We start from the raw sequence: 16,412 nt of genomic DNA on the forward strand, positions 1-16,412 counted from the left end.
GCAGCGGCCTTACCCATGCTCCAGCAGAGCCCTCCAGTGCCTCCCCACCCTGGGCACCCCGTGCCCCTGCCCTGCTGCCTTTGGAGTTTGTCCCTGATGGGAACCACGCTGATGTTGCGGAGGCTGCGGCCACGGGAGCAAGCGAGGGCACTACCGCTCAGGGAGGGGAAGGGTGCGCCTGTTCTGGGAGCTGATCCAGCCAAAAGCTGCCTGGGGAAGGGGGCCGATAACTGAGTTTCATCTTGAAGCTGGAGGAAGCACAGGTGCAACGGTGCAGGACTTGGGAGGCAGGAGGGGAACGTGCTGCTGGACTGGCGGCAGCTCCACGCAGCACCTACTTTGGCATATGTCATGCAGCATTTTTTTCAACTAAAAATGTCTTTGCGCCCCATACTCCTCACCCCACCAGCCCTATGTGCTCACCTCAAAGAATAATCCATCCGCTCTGCGCTCTCCCTTCTCAGCCTTCTGATCTCTGACTGACCATTGTGCTACAGCTGAACATGCCAGCTTGAAGTGCAGCAGCTTGGAAATATGCGGAAAGGAGGAAAAAAAAAACAGCAGAAATCCAATAAAATCTTGCTGGCAAGGGAGCTGGCATCCCTCTGCCTGAGCTCTGTCTCAGAAGCACCTCCTGCTGCCTTTCAAGCAACAGCTCACCATCTAAGGAGAACAGGGGCTTTGCTCCCCATGTTGCTATTTGAGCGTGTTACTGCACAGCATCCCGCATAGAAAAGCGACAAGCTCCAAAGTTGCACAAGGCTTTAAATTTCTTTACTGCATGGATTACGGGAAGAAGGGGAAATTTTATAAATAAATGGGACAGCATTTAAAGAGGGTTTCTGGAAGTTGCCTGGAACAAAGTAAGCGGAGCACATCTAATACCTTTGCCAAAGGACTTGGGTTGTCCTCCTGCCGCAGCTGGCCTCACCCTGTCAGTGTGTTTGCAAGGGCAGGAGGAGCTATGTATCAAGTGCTTTGCTATTAAAGGTCATTAAGGTATTATTAAGGTATTAAAAACTACCTTGCCCTCTTAGAGTCTTTACATGGCCATTCGTTTCTTTCTAGTTGCTTCAGAATCTCCAAGTATCTCATCTTTATCTTCCTTAACAACTGTTAAAATGAACAGTATTTATTGCTAATGCCACCATCATAGCTTACATATTATCTGTTCATCTCCTTTCCAATGAAAGCCCAGAGAACCTATTTCAACATCTAAACATCTTATTTTGATAATATAGTATCTAGACACAGTTTACACCAAATCTTAAGGGACAAGGGAATCTGGCTTTTCTATTCCTACATCCTAAGTTAAGGGAGTTGAATCTGGGTAGCTCCCTTGTACCAAGCTGATCTGGCACCCACACAAATCCAGGGAGGCTGCTAATTCTGGGGACTCGTGTGGACACTCAAAACTTTACAGTGCAGTTCATAATAACCATCTGATGTATGATACGGAAGGGGAATGGACATCCCAGTCATTTTGAGAGAACTGATGTAAATGGTCCAAAGTCCTCAGTTTTGCTGACAACATCTGTGCAAAACAGAGAAAGGGTTTTGAATTCCAACTAGCAAACAGCCTCTGTATCTAGGCAAGGCTGTGCTCCAACTTTGAGCCAGTTATCTGGCATGTAAGAAATCCAAGATGAGTCCACAATGTTTGCAATAGGAAATAAACTTCATTACAATTAAAAAGAAATCAATCATTATTAGGCTTTTATATAGAAAACTCTCTACTTCCCCGTAAGGTAAATCTGGGCTGGAATTCTTTCATTCTTTTGCTGTGGCAAGCACGGTGTGGTTGTGCTTAGAAAGGCTGCGCCTCCTTTTGCTGGTAGCTGCTATGATATCAAGAACAAGAGTAAATAAAAAACAATTAAATCCCGACAACAGCTTAACTGGATCGTGTGATTGCACATGGCCACCAACTCAGACCAAATCACTCCAGTTTAGTGTGAAATTCACCTCCTACCATGGCATAATGGTCCTTAAAGCCATTTAAGTAAGCAAGCATGCAAACATGTTCCTCTTCAGATGTTGCAAGTGACAATGTGGTTTCTTGTTTGCCACTCGGCCACAGCCGTTGCCAGACATGGACCTCCAAACTTGATCCTGTGGTCTTAGCAGCACAAGAAGAGCGTGCGTACAGGAGGAGGGGAACCACGGGATAGAGATTTCTCAGGGAAAACGCAACAGCGATGTGCCATCTTTCAAAAAAGGGGGTGTGGGAGAAAGGGAATCAATCTGATCCCCTGGCACTGGCTTTCATTTTTTATCCTCAGCCTGCAGACATGCTTGAATTCCCCAGCGCCAGGTAAGTGAGACAGGATCACAAGTGTAAAATGGTGTTTTTCGGAGATGGTCCAGAATGAGTAGGCAAAGGATTTGAACGCACAGACCCTGACAAGCAACAGCTAGACAGAGCTGGTTTTCTGTTCCAAATCCTTCAGCCTATCTCTGTTTTTGTATGATAGCCACAAGAAGCTTTTAAGACTGTGAGACAAAATAAAACACAGAGCATGTCTATATAAAGGCATTCAGCAAGAAGTGCTGAAATTTATTCAAATTAATTACAATAGAGACCTCTGACTTTGAACTTCTAATTCACAACAGCAGTAAAAAACGAAATGGTGAAATGGGTTGTATTAAAGTGCAATGATGTGGAGAAAACCATTGAAATAACACAAAAGAGGCTGAGAAATGAAGAGACAGTCTCATCCTAGCAATGACAGCAATATAGAAGTAAATTATGTTACAGATAATTTACAAAATAACTTACATAGATGAAGATAAGTTGAATCTCATGTTGCCATTCCACTGTTAAATATCACACTAAATATTCCCGGTCAGCACAGTATTATACGGGATAATTAAAAAAAGATCAGAGGATTTCTGCATTGGGAAAGATGCCTGAAGTAAAACCCTGATCAGCCTTTATATTGCAATATTGCAAGAAACCTAAGTATTTATGAATTGTAAAGTGACACATTCAGCAGCATGAAGACTATAAATACATCTTTTACATTGATACATTATATCTACACACATATACATATCTACACACACATATATACACACAAGCACATACATGCACATATATATGCACATAAATATATGTGTGTGTGTATATATGTTTCAGTTTGTACTGACCATGGTCAGCTGCATTTTGATTGCGTCTTGGGTAGGGTTGCTTTTGCAACTCAGGAGCAAGCTCATTCTTTAGAGTATTTGTCCTTTACATTTCCTAAGCTGCAGCCTCTAAAATTCTGGCATAAAGATAAGAGTTCGGGGCCCAGCCATCAGAGGGTCTGATGATTAACAGCAGTTCCCATTGCTTCTGAAAAATTATGCTCTTAACGTCCACATTATTTTTTAAGTAATACGATACATGAATCAGTTAAAAACCTATTTTCATATAAGTAAAAATATTTGAGAGCTGGAAAGGAATGAATACAATATTCCATACATGCACACAGTTCTGGACTGCTTGTAAGGATGAAGTGCAAAGAACACCTGACAAGTTGAAAATTTACAACATTGGCTTACATCATACCTTGAAAAATTGTGAGTTCAGCATTACCCTTCCTTTAAAAAGAATTTTAAACACTTGTCTGTAGAGAAGAGGCAGATTTATGCTAATAAAGATTATTTTTTTTTCTCCAGTGCTCCCCTTTTATAGAAAAATTATGTTGTCGTGTTTTTCTCTTTGAATACATCTGCAACAAAACACTATTGACTAAAACCACGTCTGGTTTCTAGCCCTCACAGGTTTGTCTGAAGGAAGGCTCCTGACCTATAGTGCGGCCACAATAGTTTCCTCTGCCTGTAACTGCATATTGAGTGTGAGAGCTGAAGGTAACCATGCAATTACTGTTTATTAAGAAATCATTTAGTGAATAAGAACATTTGTGTTTCATTGTGCACCTGTGTAAGGAAAAAGATACTACTAAATTGCCAAGGCTATGTAAACACAGTGATCTTGGTAAAGAATTTGGTTGTGAGGCCAAAATACCTCAGAAAAGAGCTATTCCATTGCACACATCACTAAAAGGTTGGAAAGGATAAAATAACAGTTTCTTTTGATGCTGTTGTGGTCAGTGAATCGGTCGTGTCTGCATCCCAGTCTCTAGGGAGCAGAAGAATATCCTGAAGACCCAAGAGAAGAGAAAAGGCCGGACCAAACCTTCTTCCTGGCTGCTCTAAGAGTCCCCATTCACTGCATTGACCGAGGTACGTCCTTGGAGAAAGGGTTTTTTGGGGAGAAGAAACTGTAAACTTGGATTTATTTTCTTCATACTTATCCTGTACAGTGATTGCTGTGTTATTAGTTTACAATAAGGATTTAGCACTGAACACATTTTGTTTGCTCACATTCAGATCCTGGCTGTTACTAAACAATACAGTTCTGCAGAAACCTGATTGTATATCAAGGAGAAAAATGTGTTTTATGCATACAGCTCTGCAGCTTCAGACTTCAGAGCAGGATCCTCTGCAAGACCCTATTTCAAATCTTAACTTTTATTTACAACTTCACATTCCATGCACTTTTCATTGGGATCCTCTGGGACAACCTGTAAAAATCACCAGTGAAAATACTCAAAGGTGGCAACACAGAACTGGTGGTTCTCTGTTTGAGTCCAACATCCAGAACTCTGCACAAAATTACAAAGTCCAGATTTACCTTCCATGGAGGTGGGGTGAAAATCTAACATTAGCCCTTAATGTCCGAGAAGCTGGTGCTGCTGGCATTGCAGCTATCGCTGCAACTTGATGATGTGCTCAAAGTGCTGGAGGCAGTGCCTGATTCTGGGAAAGGGGAAGGAAAGAAAAAAAAAAAAAACCACAAGAAAATATGAGATGGCTGTTGTTTTTCACAACTTACTTTCATCGTAGGAATCTTCAGAGAGACAATCATATCAGTTAAAATACATAGCCTACCAGAGCTGCTTAAAGATTGAGCCGATTTTGAATTGCCTATGAGCATCAGCAGATTGTTTGCTGGGATCCAACCTTCTCTACCAGTGCTCAGGTTCTTTACATACCTAAAAAAATACAAACAATAAAAAGTCAGATTGCTTCATTTGATGCCTTTGAAAGTCTTGCCCTAAACATCTGCCTTTCAAACACAGTTCTGCGTATAAAAATTTCCAAACACAGATCTGCGTACCAAAGTCCATCCTCCCCTTCACGAATCAGTTGAACTAGATCTCCACTTTTCACTGTAAATTCTTCAGAAACTCCTTTCTCATAATCAGTCACAACTGTATATTTACCAGGAGTCTAAATGCACACAGAGGAAAAACAAACAAATTATTTCTATTGAGTAATTTAAGGTATGTTGCAGCTTTTGTTATGAAATTATAGTACTTTTCCCTTCTTTCTCATGCACATAAATGCTGAAGATGGTGTAAATATACATACTGAGAGGCAGTAAAACTTTGCTGTTCAATTACATGCAAATTCAGTACATGAATTCTCACACCCTGAAAAACATTCAGTGAAACGTTTCCACTACCACAATTCATTCAAATCTCTACAAAGAAAAAAAAAGAAAAAGAAAACCAAAAAAACCAATCTGGCAAACTAGTGACACGACGTACATGTGGAAGCCTGTGGGCATGGTAGCTGAGCATGTCCTTGCGCGACTGCTGTACTATGGCATAAGCAGTCACAGTCTCACTAGTCTGTGGGTACACAAAGGCACAGATGGACCTTCCCAAGGTACAAACACAGTGCTGATTTAAAAGAAGGAGATATCTTCCATTCCCCTGGGAATTTTGCCCAGCTGAGGATTTCAAGGCAGACACTATCCTTACTGCAAGCTTCAAAAGTATTCCTATATACAGCCACACACAATGCATCAGTAACATTAGCTTAGCTCAATAAGAAGGCGTTTCTGGTTACCAGCTTCATCTCGCTTCCTGCTCCTCCTCCTCCTCCTTCTTCCTCTGCATCCGATGAATTCAGCGGATCTTCAGCACTAGACCAGCCATCATTTTCTTCAGATGCATCAAGAGAATGAGATGTTTTAGCCCAACCTTGGGAAAGAAACAGCCGTTGGTTAACTTTGCGGCAGCGAGCCACTTACTGGGAGAAACCGTCTTCCCACTGAAAAGCTCTTAAGTGATCAACATAAACAGAAGGAAAACCATACACGGGGAAGTTATTACAGGCACTGGGTGAAATTCACAGCTGGCAAAAGTTGGCCTGTTTCCATCAGAGGAAGTTGAGTTGTGGCAATGCACAGCAGTGAATTTGGCTCTATGGATTTTTAGAGAGGGAAACAGATAGAAAGAATGCAAATTCCCAACTAAAAAGCAGCTATTTCTCCCTTATACAAAGATGAACAACAGATAGATACTCTTTTCCTTGGGAGGAGGTAGAAGACAGGAACATGCACTCTATGGGAAGAGGATGAACACAGGGGGTTGTCACGCAAAGAAACCTAACCAGCCTGCTGGAACAAGGGATGGATGCACATAGCTTTGTTCAAACTATTGAGCACTTAGAGCTGTCAAGAAATTCAACCCAAGCTACAGGCGCTCTGTACTTCACCTGACGAGGCAGCTTATTATTTAAGGGTATTCAGGCACAAGGATTACTTAATCAGGCTGAATTATCTTGGTGTTAAGTCACTGCATCAAGCACCACAAGAACAATCTCCTGCCTGTCATTTATTGCCCAGCGTTCCTTTTTCTCTCTCAGGGTGAAGCACTTCATTTATTTACAAGGCTGAATCACATCCAGAGTGCACAAAAGCCTTTTCCAAATAAAACTACAGTAAGTTTTACTAGTGGGATGCTTTTCACTGAGGTTAGTAGCTGCTAATAAACCCGTCGAGCTTATAATGAAGAAAAAATCATAATAAAAGACAAATAAATATTTGTAAGTAAGATTTTGGTTCAAGCCAAAGGGGAACAACAATGAAACGCAATGAAAAGAAAGAAAGAAAGGAAGAACAAACCTCCCAACTTTTAACTATTAGTTAATTTGAGAAAGCACCAGCATTCTTTCTCTTCATTGCTTCCGAGGCATTTGTCACACAACTGGTCATACCAGTGCGTTAGGAAAAAACCTGAGCATTGTCAGAGTAAAGCCAGAGCCACCTAAGAATCAGAAAGAAATCACACCCAGAGCACACCAAACGGAGCTGGACTTTTACCTCGCCTGCGCTGCTGGATGACCTGCACAAGGTTAGAAGTACTGACCCATTTGGCCCTGTCCAGGGTTAAGAATGACCTTCCATCTGTGAAGAAACTAAGAAATAAATTATATTCCATGCAAATTTCCTTGGAAGCTCACACCTTATAGTTGGTTCGTGGGACACACATGAAACCCTTTCCATTATTTCCAAGTTAAGAACAATGCAACAAAAGAAAATTTGGTTTCTCCTAATTGTTCCAAGCTCTCATTAGAAACAGAACCCACCAGTTGCACAAAAGAAAAAGAAAGTGAAATCACTGTAATTGCTCTGCCTGTGGCATCATACTCGCTGACCTGCTCATCTGGAACATTTTGGGTCACAGCTCTTGTTTATCAGCCTTTCTTTTCAGATATAAGTCCATATAAAAACCCATCTCCTCCTGGGCAGGGAAGGGAAGCGGTCACTATGATCATATTCCTATTAGCTAACTACAGGCACCAAAATTGCCAGCAAATTCCAGCATCCATAGAAAAGGCCACAAAACACCCTTTGTTTTCTGATAGCATTTTCAGGCCCTCAGGATTTCCATGATACCTGGAGATCTCAGAGGTTTGACTGCTGCCTGACTCCCGTATCCACGCTTGTGGAGTTACGGCATTCACGTGGCCTGCGTTTACATTCCCTGCTGCTCAGACACGGTGAATGGTGTTGCACAGTTTCCCCAGCACAGCAGCTGAACCTGCATCATTTCTGCAGGTGAGACAAAGGCTGTGGAAACCTGGAGAGGAGGATGATGGTCAGGCTTGAAACGGCTTCATCTTTAGAATAATATTTTCTAAAAGAGATGGTTGTGGAAAGACAGTCACGAAGAGAGGGACTGCTTTCCTTGTACTCTCTAATTAGCCCTAGGGATTTGTACCCAAGCCTTCACCTAACCTTGCTGGTTAGAAGAGTCATTTAACTGAAATGCTTCTCTGTTCTTTGCTTAGCTGTGGGTTGGGAGAACAGGAGGCAAACTGCTACAGGAGGTTCAGTTAAATCATCTGGGGTTCACAGGGTGGTAAAAATTGCCTACTATCACCCAAAGAAAGATGCGACAGGACTGTGACTGCAGTAATGAATGCAGATCTAAAATGGAAATTCCATGTGACAGTGATGATCCCCACTGTGACAAGAGTACCTGAGTTTTGGATTATTTTTTTTTCCTTTTTAAAAAATTAAACCCTCTCAACAAGGAGCACAGTGACAGGAGGATACTACCTGGAAAACCATGTGCCTCATAGCAACTGGTTGCCCCTGTAATTCCAGTAAACACCCAGTTTCTGGTTATTTCTTCAGCAGAAGATCCCTTTCCCACTGCCCTCTTCTAAAAAAATAGTTAACCGTGCACTACTTTATTTGATGCCAAGGTAAAACTTGAACCAGTCGTGCTATCAAAAACAGTATATACAGAAGGTGACAGACCCACTTGAAAAAATTCAGCTGATACCAATACTGCCGCATGCAACAGCATCCTATAGGTATCCCCAGTGCTCTGTTATAACATGAGGGATGTGTGGATATTCGTGGAGTACAAGATGTGGTAGCACTATACCTCTTAAACCAAAAGGAGTTGGGTCACTCACTACTTCGTGTCGTTTAGCTTTTTTGTCAGGACTGGTGGGAGAAGCTGCAGGAGGATGAATAGGCAAAAAACACAGAATAGAGATATTGAAGAACTGGAAAAAAGAGAATAGGTGGATTGCATGCTAAATACCTTTGAGTTTACACTGGAAAACAAGAGGATTTCTGTAATCACTCTAATTTTAGCTGTCATTGGTCAATTACAGCAGGAGGACTTAATTATTTACATGTGGTTATTTGAAGATAAATTGACAAATTTATTTTACAGTAATAGGTGAAAGTATATGTAAAACTTTTCTAAATGAACTAGACATCAACTGAATACATTTAATTCCAATTTTAGATAAACATTACCAAATTAAGCGATCATTTTTATATAAATCTAGTGCTACAGCAATACCTGGTCCTGTAAGAAGGATCATTGGCAATGTCTGGCTTTTAGCAGAAGGAGATGGAGTTTCTGTCAAGGCAAGCATGGGATATTAGTGCTCACCTCATTAGCATTCGATACACAACCCTAGAGTCTCTCCAGAAAGAACTCAAAGGTAATCAGGTTTTAAAAGGCATTCTGAGAAGATGCTTGGAAAAAAGAAAAAAAAAAATCATGCTCTTGAACAAGTGCCATCATCTTAATACAATTCAGGCTGTTCAAAGACAGCTGTTCAAAGCAAGAAGTGAATGTACCAGTGCGATTACTTGGCAGAAGGAAGCAAGAAAGGTCTCAGACTCCTATTGCCTGTTTTACAAAAAAAAAAAGACCATTTCTGGAAGCACAGAGAAATTCTTATTTATTTTTTTATCTGGCAAAACAACAGTCATACACATTCTGCTATACTCATGCTTTGGGAGAAAGGATAGAAATACTCTAGTATAGAAATACTCTAGAAAACCTTGATTCCTTTTTGCCAAGTACAGGTGCATTTGGGGCAGATCCACTGAAGCTAGAAGCAGGCCAGGTGTCTGATCTGAAGACAACTTAATTCCTCTAGTTTTCCTACAAGAATGGGGCACTCTAAACTCCGTTCTTGGCCTCAATAGTGAGACTGGAGGCGTTGGAAACTGTGCTCCTTCCCTTGCATCTCCAACAGCTCCACTTTTCACTGGTTGCATCTCCCCCTCCCACTCTGGAGCCAGTTTCTCTTGAAATCTCCCTGTCAGGGTCAGTGACTCCGGAACCCAGCTTGAACTTAGGAGAACAAGCTAGTGCATACACCAAAAACCTGTTACACTACACACACATACAAAGTGATGCTTCAATTACAGCCTTAAACAGAAAACAATCTAGCTTTTTTTTAAAAAAAAATTACCTTTCTGACTTTTGAGGTTAGTAAAGCCCTGCAGCGTAAAGCGCTTTTTTGACAGTACAGAGCATTCTGAGGTAGAGTTAGTGTCATCTACAAAGGAAGAGACAGACACAGAAAGAAAGGGGAGAAGGCCATGAAAAGATCAAGGCAAAAAAATCATTTGCAGCCCTGCCAGGGAACCTGCATGTTAGGATGAGAAAGGACAACTGGAAGTCCAGGTGCAACAGAAGAACCCAAGTGGCCAGTGGTTCTCACTGTGCACAGTGGGCCTTGTACTGGCACTGGTTCAGTAAATAATCTCCATGATGGGAACCAAAATTCAAGAGGAAAAAAAACCCAAACCCAAAGTCTTCAGAACAGGTAACACTGAGAAATTTATCCAGAGGAAGAGAGCCCTGAGAAGCTGGGCAGCTCTACGAGAAGACCTACTGCAGACTCGGGCCTCATAACACACAATTCCCACCTCCTTTTGGCTACCCTTCATTCAAGGTGGCTTTGGGCCTGTCCACACCACGCAGTGGAATGCAGAAACCTCACGCTAAGGGCAGATGGGACCAGCACGCTGGTGCAACGTGGGCAGCACTTTGTGGGTGGGCTGCCTTAGGGCTGAAAGCAGCAAAGCCTTGCTTGTTCAGGTGTAACGCTGCGTTTGCCTGCGCTGCTGTGGCTACTGTGCTGGTGGATCTGCCTGTGCATCTGCAGTGCAGGCATGCTTTTCGCAATTAAAGATAACAAGACATATGCATAAACTCACCTTTGCCTTTCTCGGGGTACTTTGGTGCTATTGTGGTGGTGCTATAACCTTCCAGACTTGCGAGATCAGCTTTTCTCTCCTCTGTTTTTTTGGTGTTTCTGATGTTGTTCCGTGAAGGACTGTTTATCAGAAGAAAGTTAAGACAATCAATACATCCCCAGCAAATTTGAGTCTGAACAGGGGTGATGACCTTCAGTCACGGGCTACCTTTTACGTACAGATATATAGGTTGAAAACCATTTATTAGCTACTTCCCAAATCATAGTTTCCAGGACTGAAAAAAATCATTGCTGATTGTGCATTTAAAGACCATGAGGACATACAGAGGAGAAAGGCTCCCCAAATTGACTGCAACTGCATGTACTGTGGCAGTGGGAGCTACCAAAAAGACAGGTCAGGACAACTTCCTGTCACTCTCAGCTACAGGCACACATTCTGTGCTGACAGTTTCCTCCTGAACATACTAAGGGGAAAAAAAAAAGAAAAAGCAAGTAATAAACTCTGCCTCTCAGAAGCTCTTAATACAGGAACAGATGAGGGATGAACAAGGAACATAGGTTGGATCTTGCAGTTGGATTCCCAGCACACCTCCGATTGGGAATGGAATGGAGAATGACATCCCGCAAATACTACACTTCTGGGAAACTCTCCCTGAGTGATAAGTAGATGCATAAAACATGCAGGGCAGAGAGCTACTGATACGTTTTCGAGCACACACCATGTAGGAATGACTGAAGATAAGAGCACACAAGCTTATGGGTATATACGTATACACATATAATGAAAAGAAAGAGCAAGTAGCAGAGGATTAAGAAGAGGTGTCAGAGAAGGGCAGAAAGGCAGGTGGGAGCAGAAGAATATACAGCTTGGTAGGGTGAAGGATAAAAAGTAGGAAAAGAAGAGCTTGACTCAGAAGTTGGGACAGTGGAGGAATCAACACATCACTTAAAAAAAAAAAAAAAAAAAAGGAAATTGGAAGAAAAGAATAAGGGACAGAGAAAAGACAATGCCCTGAAAAAGGCAAAAAGGAAGATAACGTGACATTGGAAAAGGAAGGAAAAAATAATCCAGGTGAAGGAAAAGAACAGAGAAAGAAGGAAAAGGCTGCTCCATATAACTCTCGTATCTGGGGTGTAAAGTATATCATTAGCTGTTCAACAAACCCATAATACCACCAGGATTTTAGCTGGTGCAGAAAACTACTTTGCTCTCTTGTTTTTTATCAACTGGCAAAGCCTATGCCACTGCTGCTAAGGTTAACGGTTCTAGAGATGTATAAACCCCAAGCTTTACAGCTTTATATTAGAAAGAGACCTAAAAAAATCCCTAAAACATAAGGGCCAATATTAAGGGATAGGAGTAATGACGAACTGCAAACTAGGTATATTAGTATACTTACAAGACATCCAGGCTGATTTGACAACATACTTACTTACCTTGTACAAGATGATGCTGGTAGAGGTAAACTCTGTGTTTGTTCTAGTGTCCTGTGCTGACTAGCTTCTGTAATGGAGGAAAGAAAAAGAACTATTAAAATTGATTTGCGTTTTGAACTTTCCATTTCTACAGTCCTACACAGTGAAGATATACAGGTCAGGTCTTGAAGTTCAAAGAGAAAAGAGATTTAAAAAACCTGTATATATATATATCCAAAATATTTTACCTCTGCATGCCTGCAGTTGACTCGTCAACACTTTTCTTATTTCATTTACCCAAGTAGCTTTAACTTCAGGGGTTGGTGCCTACCCGAAAATAAATACAAGCAACCATCAGGCATAGAATACTTACTACACAAAGAGTTGCATGCGAAAGCACAGCCTTGCAGGAATCCTTCAAGAGGGACAGACACAGTTCCCTCTAGTCCTTCAGTGAACAGAAACGAGTTGTGACAACTAGAACACGCTGAGGCAGAGGCTGTGCGTGTACTGCAGTCAAACCCCGGCTTCCACACCATCCCCTAACTCCAGTGAGAGCAATAGTAATGCTGTATACAATATCGCCCATGGATATTGTAAAACGTGATTTATTTTTTTTTATTTTTTTTTCCTTCTTTCCCCCAGGAGACTGCAATTGAAATATATGGTTTAAGAAACTACCTTATGAATTAATTTGGTGTGTTTTGGTTTGTTTTTTGCTTATATTTCCTCATCACTGTCTATTAGTGATATAGCAGAGAAAAAAAAAAAACAACAAACCATAACAGTTCTTAAGAGTTAGACTCCCCCCCAGCTTTTCTCTCTCTCTCTTTTTTTTTTTTAAGTGGCATGTGATTTACCTGTATGATGTAAACTTCTTCCCTTGCATTATACCAGATTTCAAATTTTTTTGCATCCCCTTTGACATTTTCTGTTATTCCAACTGCTGCCATCTGGAAGCAAAAAAGAACAGAGGCTGACCTACGACATTGCAATCATGATAACAATGGAAACAGGCAGCTACTGGTATTCTTTGGTACCCTATTTCTGAAAAGCAAAGCCACATTTGGCTTCTTGCTCAAGGAAAAGAATAACTAGTAACGCATGATCTGCACACTGGATGTAAAAGATTTAGTGCTTTAATGTCAGCTTGGCTACCTCAGAGGGAAGAAAGGTTTGGGTACATTAAATCGAGACTGACCCACAAGACGTCTCTCAAAATCCAGACCACTAGATCTTACATCTATTTTATACTACTCTGCTCTACTCATTAATACATTTTCTGTGTAATTAATGCAACTGCCATTCAGCTAGACTAGCATGGTTTGGATTTTCTCAGTGACACGGACCTGCTGCACCAGTTAGGTTTGCCTGAAAGGGTGACGTTCCCAATACAAAACCGCAGCTTTGCTGACAAAAACTAGAATGTTGTTTTGCTGCAGACTAAGCCCTCAGTACCTTGACCTCACTGGACTGCTCAGTGTCTTACATTTAAGGAGTGTTTGTAGCTGTAAGAAGGTGCTTTCTCATATCCCTCTCCATTTTCTTCTCGCTTTTTACAGAACAGCACTGCTTTCTCATGGAGGAAGAGGTGTCGCTGCATTGGCTTGAAGCGTGCCAAATCTTTCACCTTTGAGTGACCCTTTTTATGATCAGTCCAGACATTGAAGGATCCCTGCATTAAAAGCTTGCCCAGCTCATTCAGGTTTCCCTGGAACAAAAAAAGTGATATTTATAACTACAAAGAGATAACATCAGACTAAAACGCATACTCTGAACAGGTCTTTACAAGTTCTGTCATTCCAATTAATCTCTCACATCAGTGTTTATGTTGGGTTTGGAAATGTAATAAAAATAAAGTCAGTGTTGGATTTTTACACATAATTTTCTCTCTCCCCAACACTGTTCAGGCAGGATTTTACAGTCAAGAGTACCAGTAGCAGAGATAGAGATCTACACATAGAGAGAAGGGGAAGCACAATGCATGTATTTGGTTGTTTGGGTTTTTTTTCCCCAAACTGCTCCAAAGCTACTTACGTTGTGTTTTGGGGTGTTTTTTTTTTTGTTTTTTTTTTTTAACTGGAAGTTTAGCGTGTGGTTTTACATACAGATATAAAAACTGAGTAGCAACTCCCATTTGGCAGTAGCCTAAACCAGACTCTTCGTGACGATTTTCAGTTTCTAACTCAGTGTCAGGTAGATCAAAGAAAGAAAACTTGGGTAGATGGAGCAAAATATTATTCATAACAGCAAAAATTCCAAAGAGTATACAGAGATACATTTCCATTATTTTCATTACACAATTCAGTTTAAAAGCACTTTTTAGTAAAACATTCTTCTCATTATTAGTACACAGTATAGGGTATGCCGTACGTATATCTAAGAAGTAAATGAAAATGCAGTAAAAAAAAAAGTAAAAATTCTGTTACTCACATCATAGCCTGTAATGGCTATCTGGTGCATAGAATCATTAACTGCTTTAAGTATACCCAGTATAGAAGTTAATGCCTCCTGAAGATCTTCAGCACCTTCACAGTTCTTACTGTACTTCAGCATTTCCTGAGCGGGCAGGGAATGACAACACACTTAGCTTTGGAAACAGCAATAACTAGGAACGTTCAAATTTGAACATGGAATTTAAGCTTTTAAATTGTGTTTAAAGTTTTTAAAGTCATCCAGTAAAGTTTTATACCATGTGATCTAGTGGGTTAAATACTTCCTGGAACTCAGAAGACCCTAAAGTTTTACTTCTCGTCTCTGCTGCTAATTAGCCAAATATAAGCACTACACCTAAGAATTTTACAAGACTAACTTTACAAACACTTTTCATCATAATTGCTAAAAAAAAAACCAACCCCAACCCACCAGCCAAAAAATTTTGTTACTTTTTATATTCATTGCTTTTTAGAAGTGAACAAATGTAAAAACATAGGCAAATTTCATTTATTATTTGAATTGTGGTGAGGCCTGGGATGCTAGTAACAGACTTAAACTTACTGCACTAAGCACTGTCTACACATTTAAAAAGGCATCCCTTCTCCAAAGGGCTTGTTGGTGAAGTTGCATCTTCCAGTTTGATGCAGATAAACTTAAAAAGGGCTTGTTGGTGAAGCTGCATCTTCCAGTTTGATGCAGATAAACATAGCTGAGAGTTCACATAGAATCCTCCACACTTCATAGTATGAGAATAAGCATTTACTCATGGACTGCAGGAACTAAAGATACTTGAAATTGAAAACCTTTCAAATCCTCCTCTCTTCGTACAAGCTTAATGTAATTGATTCTTTAAAAGCAGTTAACTTTAACTCAGTTTTAAGGTAAGAGTAAATTTGGTCCAAGGTAATTTTTTTGAAACTACTTTTAAATAAAATTATTGAAATGTTTTTTAAAACAAGCCAGCTTCAAACATGGCAAAAACGTAGACATTAATTTTAAAATTCATAATAGTATATTGCTCTCATTTTGCTCTCTTAGTATAGCATGTTAAAGTGAATCACGATGGCATCTTTCCTGAAAATACCATACAGCGCTCTCAGTTAAGTACGTTTCCTAGAACCAAGGAAGGCAAATTCCTGTAATATGCATGAAGTGACTATAACTGGAAAGTAACAAGTACTTCAGATCCTCTGTTTTCTTTGTTGCAAAGGTTTCTTGGTCCTTCTGTTTCCCCTAATCAACTTTTCATTCTTCTCTTCATCAGAACTATATAGGCAAAAGCAGTTATACAAGGTGTCTCTGTGTAACATTTGCCTGTCTACTAGCAGCTTTTTGGCTGAAAGAGAAAGGAACCAAGCTGAAAGTTGATAGACTGGGATTTGTCTCTGCTTCAATTTATATATATGTCCCCTAACTTTTAGGTTTCTCTCCAGCAGGATAAGAGAAGAAGCATTTAAAAAAACAAATGCACAAAATAGACTTAGTGTTATAGTTTAGTAACACATACCTTTAGCAATAATTGGTATTTGGTTATTCTTTGAACAGGTTTCAGCAAGTATGAGTCCAAACTGAGCTTGTGATCGAGTTTTCTTTGACATTCCTGTAATCAGGGTTGGGTTTCATCAGTACACTGATCAGTATTTCTGTTACTTGTTCTTGACATAAATGATGAAGTTTAAAAAAACCCAACCAAACCAAACAATCCCCCCCCCAAGTATTTTCAGACTCAAGAAAGC

At 40.5% G+C, this 16,412-nt stretch overlaps 1 protein-coding gene across 1 annotated transcript in view; it reads right to left on the minus strand.

Moving 5' to 3' along the window:
• Nucleotides 1-4,711: 4,711 nt before the first annotated feature.
• The window catches only part of MCF2L (MCF.2 cell line derived transforming sequence-like), a 91,534-nt gene continuing 79,833 nt past the window's right edge, over nt 4,712-16,412 (minus strand). The window contains exons 20-30 of the mRNA XM_009892133.1: nt 16,184-16,276; nt 14,674-14,799; nt 13,730-13,951; nt 13,101-13,193; nt 12,489-12,567; nt 12,262-12,328; nt 10,826-10,944; nt 5,905-6,038; nt 5,168-5,280; nt 4,939-5,042; nt 4,712-4,806 (exon numbers count right to left, since the gene is read on the minus strand). Of these exons, the coding sequence (XP_009890435.1) occupies nt 4,712-4,806; nt 4,939-5,042; nt 5,168-5,280; nt 5,905-6,038; nt 10,826-10,944; nt 12,262-12,328; nt 12,489-12,567; nt 13,101-13,193; nt 13,730-13,951; nt 14,674-14,799; nt 16,184-16,276 (1,245 nt within the window). The remainder of the gene's footprint in view (nt 4,807-4,938; nt 5,043-5,167; nt 5,281-5,904; nt 6,039-10,825; nt 10,945-12,261; nt 12,329-12,488; nt 12,568-13,100; nt 13,194-13,729; nt 13,952-14,673; nt 14,800-16,183; nt 16,277-16,412) is intronic.

Source organism: Charadrius vociferus, unplaced genomic scaffold (genome assembly GCF_000708025.1).
Source record: "Charadrius vociferus isolate BGI_N301 unplaced genomic scaffold, ASM70802v2 scaffold218, whole genome shotgun sequence".
NCBI lineage: Eukaryota > Metazoa > Chordata > Aves > Charadriiformes > Charadriidae > Charadrius > Charadrius vociferus.